Source organism: Sorex araneus, chromosome 6, assembly GCF_027595985.1.
Source record: "Sorex araneus isolate mSorAra2 chromosome 6, mSorAra2.pri, whole genome shotgun sequence".
In the NCBI taxonomy this organism is placed as follows: Eukaryota; Metazoa; Chordata; class Mammalia; order Eulipotyphla; family Soricidae; genus Sorex; species Sorex araneus.
This window is the reverse complement of record NC_073307.1, coordinates 48,333,406-48,342,487: the sequence shown is the minus strand read 5'-3', so window position 1 is coordinate 48,342,487 and position 9,082 is coordinate 48,333,406. Positions and strand designations below refer to the sequence as shown.

Here is a 9,082-nt window from a genome sequence, read left to right as displayed (position 1 = left end):
ACTTCTGTGACTTTCTGGACATTTGTATTTGACAACTATATGTTGTCTATCTTAAAATGTCTTATATAAATTGGAGATTAATGTGTATTTGACTTCTGGTATATGTCTGTTAATCTATGTGGAGGGTCCTGTATGTCTATTTTGAGTTCACCCATTCACCCATTCTGGGGCGAGGAGGGGGGCACACCTGGTGATGCTTAGGGTTTGCTCCTCATCCTGGACTCAGAAACTACTCCTGTTGGTGCTTGGGAGACCACAGATGTGCTAGGAATTGAAATTTGGGTGAGCTGCATGCAAATTAAAGGCCCTACTCACTGTACTATCACTCTGGCCCCAAACCCATTTTTCTAATAAGGTTCTTATTTCCTTATTGCTATTCAGTCTACTTGATCATTCAGTGATGACAACGGGATGTCTAAATTTCCCAGCACAATTGTCTGACTATGTTGTTTGCTATGTATGTCTCAAGGTCTAAAAGAAGTTGTATAAAAGGGGGCTGGATTGATAGCACAGTAGGTAGGGTGTTTGCCTTGCACGCGGCCAACCTGGGTTCGATTCCCAGCATTCCATATGGTCCCCCGAGCACCGCCAGGAATAATTCCTGAGTGCATGAGCCAGGAGTAACCATGTGTATTGCCGAGTGTGACCCAAAAGGAAAAAAAAAGAAGTTATGTATAAATGTTGAAGTCTTTCATTTAGTATATATTTAGTATTTAATATATATATACATTGATACAGTGACAGTAATATAGTGTATATAATATCACTGTTATCCCATTCCTCATCATTGCTCCAGCTGGCACCAGTAACGTCTCCACTCTACGTTTTTTGATGGGAGAGTTCAATTTGTTTAGATAATTAGATAATCGATAATTGAAGTAGTTTGTCATCACTCATTTTATGACAATATTGGTTAATTTTACCATTTGACATTTGCTTTTTATATGAGATTTTTATTATCCCTATCAGAATTGGTTTGTATGTAACTTAAGTCCTTACTGTTGTTTGTGCTACTCTGAGTGCTCACTTTGAAGGCCAGCAGGTTCTTGGTTAGATATTCTTTTCACTCAGCATTTTGAACATACTATTCTACTCTCTTCATGATTGTGGGGTTTTATTGGATAAATCTGAAGTGAATCTCATATTTTTCTTGCATATGAGACCTTTATTCTCTCTTGGCTCTTTAAAGAATCTGTCTCTCCTTGGTTCTTGCCATCTTGATTGCAATGTGTCTTAGTGTTCTATTTGGGTTTACTGTGAGCTTGCTTTGAGCAATATTTGACCTCCTAGGTGTTTGCAACAGTTTCTTTCTTAAAGCACTGTCTGTAGCACTGTCTTCCCGTTGTTCATTGATTTGCTCAAGCGGGCACCAGTAATGTCTCCATTGTGAGACTTGTTGTTACTGTTTTTGGCATATAGAATACACCTCGGGGAGCTTGCCAGGCTCTGCTATGCAGGTTGGATACTCTTGGTAGCTTGCCAGGCTCTTCGAGAGGGATGCAGGAATTGAACTCGGGTCGGCCATGTGCAAGGCAAATGCCCTACCCACTGTGCTATCACTCCAGTTCCGAAGATACTAATATTCATCCCAAAGATATTAATTCAAATTCTTCCAGGTGGAGAAAAAAAGCCAGATTCTGGCTATTGTGAAGTCTGCTGCAATAATACAAGTTTAACTTTGCTCAAGAATACTGTTTTAGATCTAAAATAAGGGGAATGTAATAATACTCTTGTCTCTATAAATTACCTTTGGAAACTACTTCTGTGAAAGAAGAGTGAAATACCTGCATTTGAGTTTATAGAAGTTATTTAAGCTCAATATAAGAAATTCCATTATTACAGATTCAGAGTATCTGTGTTATTATATCGATTCTTATTGTCCTTAGGCAAAATAATTACTATGTTTATTAAAAGTAAACTTAATTGTCATCGTAATTACTTGTATATTGGGTTAAATGTAGAAATTAAACATTTTTTCAGTAACGTATTAATGCAAAAATTATGTTCCAGTTCTTTTAATCATTGCTTTCTTTATTTTTTACCAGTAAAATATAATGAATCCTGTATTTTTCTATCAAACCATGATTTTTTAAACTAACATTCCCAATTTTTCTAGTCGAGTTTCACTAGCAGCTGACACAGTTTTTCTGACTAAAGACCATACAAGTCACAGATGAAAAACCTTGACATTTTAAAATGAAAAGAAGATTACTTTTATTTCAAGAATTAATTAACAGTGGTTATAGAGAACACAAAGTACCAAATCACGCACTTTTTATATTTGGGCAAGAGTTGTGCTGTATTTCCAAACTTGAACACATCAGAGACACTGTAACCTAGAAAAATGGGTCATGTGAAAAATCTTTTGACTACTAGCTATTACTGGTGGATTTCAAAGCTCCTGACCAGATTTTTTAATTTTATAAATCATATAAATGTAGACAATTAAATCATGATACAGAGACAGGAGGTTAGAATATGGTAGCAGAATGGAACATGGCAGACTCGTGTCCTCAAAGTCCTTGGTCTTCAAGGTTACAAAAAGGATGAGCATAGTAAAGAACATGTTAGAAACGGTGAGCTGCACTTTCACCACTTCTATTCAATATAGTACTGAAAGTTCTTGCCATAGAAGTTAAGCAAGAAATAGCTATCATGGGGCATCCAGGAAGGAAAGAAAGATGTCAAACTATCACTATTTGTGGATGACATAATATTATGCTTAGAAAATCTTAGACTCTACAAAAAAGCTACTAAAACAATAGGTTTGTAAAGCAAAGTGGCAGGCTACAAATCCATACCCAAAAGTCCAAGGCTTTTCTATATACAAATAATGAAAGAGGATAAAGGAAGATTTTTTAAAAATCCCGTTCACAACCGGGGGGCCGGAAGGAGGAGGTGCCGCCAGCACACCTTCTCCAGATGGTACCCTGGCGACACTGAGCAGCAACTAACACGACTCCAGGATTCGGGACTGGGACACATCCGAGCCGCGTGGCCGCTAACACGGCCGCGCGACCTTTTCTAAAACCTGAAAACATACAAACTTTTCATGGAAAACTAATTATCAAATGCCTCCTTATTAGGGTTATCTTGTTTGGGGATATAACTCCCACAACAATAGTGAGTTTTGTGTTGAAATATGGAACGTAATCAAGGTGAAGAGAAAATAAAGTGAAATTCATCAGTTATACAGTTGGGGTGGGGGGCGGGGGGTATACCGGGGATTTTGGTGGTGGAATATGGGCACTGGTGAAGGGATGGTGTTTGAATACGGTATAACTGAGACATAAACCTGAGAACTCTGTAACTTTCCACATGGTGATAAAATTTTTTAAAAAATAAAAATTTAAAAAAATTTAAAAAATAAAAAAAAGAAATTAAGTGAAAGACTTGTATTTAAAGGGGAAAAAAAATACCGTTCACAATAGCTCCTCACAAAATCAAGTACCTCAAAATCAGCTTAACTAAAGAAGTGAAGGACCTATGCAAAGAATACTACAAAACAGTGCTTAAGAAATAAAAGAGGACTAGGAAATGGAGACACATCCCCTGCTCATAGATCCGGAGGACTAACATTGTCAAAATAGCAATACTCCCCAAACATTATACAGATTCAATGCAGTCCCTATATGACACCCATGACATTCTTCAAAGAAATAGACAAAACACTCCTGAAATTCATATTGAACAATAGACCCTCACGAGTAACTAAAGCAATCTTTGGGAAAAAGAAGATGGATGGGAATCTCCTTCCCCAACTTCAAACTGTACTACAAAGCAGTAATAATCAAAACAGCATGGTATTGGACTAAAGACAGACTCACAGACCAATGGAATAGAGTGGAATATCCTGACACAGGTCCTCAAATATATGGTCACTTTATCTTTGATAATGGAGCAATAAATTTGAAGTAGAGCAAGGAAAGCCTCTTCAGCAAATGGTGCTAGGAAAACTGGAAAGCTACCGGCAAGAAAAATGAACTCAGCACTCTGTCTAAAGCCAGGCACAAAAGTCAGATCAAAGTGGATTAAAGACCTCAATATCAGACCTGAATCCAATTTCCTCCATGTACCTGAATCCATAAGTTACATGGAGGAAAATGTAGGCAGGACCCTCTGTGACATTGAAACTAAAGGCATCTTTAAGGATAAAATGCCACTGACTAAGCAAGTAGAAACAAACATAAACAAATGGGACTGCATTAAACTAAGAAGTTTCTACACCTCAAAGGAAACAGTGACCAAAATACAGAGACAGATTTTTCTTCTGAGACAGTTGGTTCACAGGCCTGAGCAGAATATTTTGTTCAGTCTAATAGGTATCTAGGATATGTGAACATGTTTCTGAAGCCATATTAGGCTCTGTTCCATTTTTTCTAAAATATTACATTGTTTTTGAAAACCAGGAGAGTTCCAAGTGGTCATTGAAACTTTAGAGATACTCTATTACTCCAAAATAATGTAAAAATCTTTGTGAAAACATGAGGTCTATCTATTTAAAAAACCTCCTAGAGCTGGCTGCAATATTTGACATTTTTGTTTCCTTTTTCTTTTATTAATTTGATTCCTCCCACTCAGAAATTTTGATTAAGAATTTTCTGTATTAATCAATTTAGAAATCTCCCAGCCATATATAATCAACTTCAGCATTAAGTATGTTTGCCTTATCTGAAAGGTCAAAGAAGTAGCTTTCAGTAAAAGAAAGGCTCAAAATCAATCAACTTTTAAAGCTAATCCTTGGGCACAGAATTAAAGAGGCCGCAGACCTGGTAGAGGGGAAAGAGGGCTTGCCTTGCATTGAATCAACTCTAGTTTGATGTCTGGCACATATGGTCCTAGATTATCATCAGGACTGATCTCTGAGCACAGAGCCAGGAGTGACCCCTGAGCACCTCTGAGTGGCACAAAGACAAAAACAAATTAAAAGAATGTAACTAGTAAAATAATTAATTAATTTTAAAATTATAATGAAGCTCACCAAAATTTTTGAATTTTGGCTTTCCGGGTCTTCTGTTCCTCAGTCCTCCTCTTATGTCCCTGCCTATTCTCCTTATTCTGCACTTACAGCAAATCATCTGGAAGTTTTTTTTAATCCTGACCTTAATCAGGCTTCAACCTTTCAGGATTCTAACAGACTAATTGATATTTTTACCCCCATGGCTACCAGAATAAAAGACACAGATATGGACACCCAGTCCCAGAGAAAAATAAAAATGAGCCACTCCTCAGTGTCCTCAAAAAAATCCCTTTAACTATTTCAATCCCAAGTCAGAACTTTTCAAATAAGTGTTCTATCTTTCATACTGTGGCTCTTCTGATTTCCAAATGTGTTTGAAGCTCAACTATGCTTTTTATTCACTATTATGACTGTTTTTTAATGTGCAATAGATTTTAAAAATAGTCTTAATATGTTTACCTATTTGTGAGTTCAAAAGTCAGTAATGTGCATGCCAAAATCCTCTGGTATGCTGTGCAAAGTTCTGTCTAGCATCATATACATATTTACCAGAGAACTATAAAGGCTAACGTTTTCTTTTCTTTTCTTTTTTTTTTGAAACACCATGTGGTAAGTTACAAAGCTTTCAGGCTTAAGTCTCAGTTACACAATGCTCAAACACCCATCTCTTCACCAGTGCACATATTCCACCACCAAGAACCACAGTAAACCTCCCCCCCACTCCTCCAGCCCCCCACCCCGCCTCTGTAGCTGATAAATTTCACTTTACTTTCTCTTTACTTTGACTACATTCAATATTTCAATAAAAAACTCGCTATTATTATTTGGAGATTCCCTCCCCCAAAGTCAGATCTGCTGGAAAGGAAGCATTTGATAATTTGTTTTCCATTGCTCAGAATGAAGAGATATGAGGTCATGTGGCCACAATAGCGGAAAGGCTGACATTTTAGGTGTGTGGTGGAGCAATCACTTACCTGCTGATAGGTTAGTGCTCACATGATCTTTCCTACTTGCACTTACTTGTACACATTTTACTTAATTCTTATTCTCAACGCCTCTGTCAAATGGTTCCAACACAGAGAACTCCGTTAATTTAACCAAAATGTGGCTAATTTTCTTGGCTGTAAGAAAACTGTTATTGCAGCAAATGATTTAAGATATTGATATTCCTAATTATCACAGTAGATGCTATAATAATAGGGTATGCAATTGAAAATAAAATAAATATTTAATGTAACACAATGAAATAGTAAAATTACTAGTTTAATTGTTCAATAACCTTAATAGATTTTTGGAGAATCAAGAAATAAATAAATGTGAAGATAAAACATGTATTTCTTTGTAAGCCTAGTAAATGATATTTACAATAAAAAATAAATATATTTCCAAACCACATGAGTTAAGCAAAAATTGATCTGATAACTATAATGTATACATTTCTTTTCCAGCTATATATTAAAAGATATAAATGCTTCTCAGACTTTATTGTTTTTTCTCAGACTTTAATACATGACTCCATACTCCTACCAGATCCATTTCTTTTTATAAAATACGTGTTATTTATATTTTATGCACTCTAAAGTCATGTTTTGTATTTATTTTATATTTTTATTATTCTATAATATCAAACATGAATTTCAAAAATAAATGTTCATTGTTTTAATCCTTCATTTATAAATATTTGAAGAGTGGATAATTTATAGGTAAATGTTTAATATAAAATATTTCCAAGGAAAATCCTTTGACTTTTTAATATTGAAATTGTTATGAAGACTCTTATTAAAGCATAAAATCAAAGCATTAAATCTTATTTTTATGCCAAACATTTAACCCAGATACTTGTTCATATAAGCCAAGCCTTTATAAGTAAGACATTTTGATAAGTGATAGTTTTTAATAGAATAAAACTATATATTAAACTTACATGAATTTTATCTATGTAAACTCAAATATGCATTTACTGATAAAACATGAATCTCACTCAATAATTTAGTATAGCCCAACAAATTTCTTACATATTTCTTGAATAGGACAGTTTTTTCATAATTCTCTTGATGGCACATTTGATTTGTTCATTTCTAAGACTATAGATAATGGGGTTGAAGAGCGGGGGGATTATGGAGTAGAAAACAGAAAGTATCATGTCTTGGATTGTGGCAGTTATTGAGGATGGTCTCAGATATACATAGAAAGCTGAGGTAAGAAAGGTAGACACCACAAGGATATGCGGAACACAGGTCGAAAATGCTTTCGATCTGTCTGCTCCTCTTGGAAATTTGAGCACAGTAGAAAATATGTGAATGTAAGACCTGATAATGAAGAAGAAACAACCACCACCAACCACCAGACCAGAGACAACAACCACCATCTCGTTGCTAAAGGTGTCAGAGCAAGAAAGCTTCAGCAGAGAAGGAATATCACAGAAGAACTGATGAATGACATTGGACTGACAGAAGGGCAGCCGAAATGTGTTGCCGGTGTGCACAGCTGCGTAGACGAGGCCACTGAGTATAGATGCCAGTGTCATTTGAAGGCAGATTTTCGGGCTCATCATTACAGGGTAGTACAGGGGCTGGCAGATAGCCACATAGCGATCACGGGCCATAATCGTGAGAAACATAAGTTCGACATATACAAAGAAAACCACTAGGAAGACTTGTGCTATACACCCGACCAGTGAGATGGTGCTACTGTCAAGCATAGAATTGATGCATGAGTTTGGAACCGTTACAGAAATGTAGCATGCATCCAAGATAGATAGGTTCCTGAGGAAGAAGTACATCGGTGAGTGGAGATTCCTGTCTAAGGTGGTGACAGTAACAATCAGTGCATTTCCTACTACTGTCACCAAATACATCAGAAAGAAGGAAAGGGCATGTAAAACTCGCAGTTCCCAAACATCGGAAAAACCCATTAGAAGAAACTCCATCATTATAGTGGAATTGGGCATCAGTGAGTGACACCAGTAGCACCTGGTAAACAAAGAGAACGTTTCTGAACCCAACGGGAATCGACTTTTGGAAAAATCCTCATTCATTATTCTAGTCTTGATCTCTACCGAATTGTAATCTGTATTTATGGCTTTAGTATTTATCTTAAAGGAAAATTGGGTGACAGCATGCTATTATGTATTTAATATATAATTTATAGTTACATAATAAATATTTTTCAAGATAGATTACTTTGCAAAAGTAATGTATTTTCTTTTATATTTTGATATTTGAGGGTCAGTGAAAAAGGACTTTTAATTCTACGATTAAATCTCTTGAATGCTTCGTACTAAATTAAAATTAAATGAAAGTTTCTAAGTACCTAAGTTGAATTCATAAATATTTAAACTGAAGTAAATTGAAGTTTTTGTAATTATGATCTTTTTGAGAAACAAACAATTCTTTAAACTTGAATTTCCTTGTTTCAAAGTAATATTTCTAAGAATAAACAATTTTGGGAGAGAAAATATAGTTTTTTCCAGTCTCTATTATTACTTTCATAATATATTATCACTATTATAACCATAAAATCTAGATAATACAGACTTTAGAATTTTACACTTTCAAAAGTAGTAAACAACTAAAATTTGTAATCTTTTAAAGAAATTTCTTGAATTTATTGATCAGAGGTATGTGTTTCATTAAAAAATTTTGTTTATATCTCAAAGTTGTAATATAATTTTATATTTAAACAATTATGTTTCCAAATTTACCAATTGCAATTTATTTTGTCTAGGTGAGTAAATGTGGTCCTCTAAATGAAACTTAAAATTTATTTTCTAATGAAGCAATAATTTTAACTGTTCAAATGTAACTAAGGTTTCCAGTAGTCCCTGACTACACTGATAAATAAGATAAATAATTAATATTGAATATTTTGTGAAGAAATATCTAGAATACATGTTTCTAACTTATAGAATTAGGTAGTCATACTGATAATAATATAGTACTTATTATTTTCAGTCATTATAAAAGTTATGAGATTTCTAACAAATATCAGTTAATGAGCGCTTATACCTGACTTTAACATGGCACTATAATCATGAAAAATATATGTGAAGTAATGCATTTTAAGTAATTTTAAGTCAGAATCAAAATGTTGCATTTTTTTACTTACATTTGATTTAAGTTA

General features: G+C 34.7%; 1 protein-coding gene across 1 annotated transcript; it reads right to left on the bottom strand.

The window, feature by feature from the left end:
• Positions 1-6,971: 6,971 nt before the first annotated feature.
• On the bottom strand, positions 6,972-7,910 carry LOC129406109 (olfactory receptor 14C36-like). Its single transcript, XM_055144050.1, has one exon. The coding sequence runs from the start codon at positions 7,908-7,910 to the stop codon at positions 6,972-6,974; it is 939 nt and encodes a 312-aa protein (XP_055000025.1).
• Between the last annotated feature and the right edge of the window lie 1,172 nt (positions 7,911-9,082).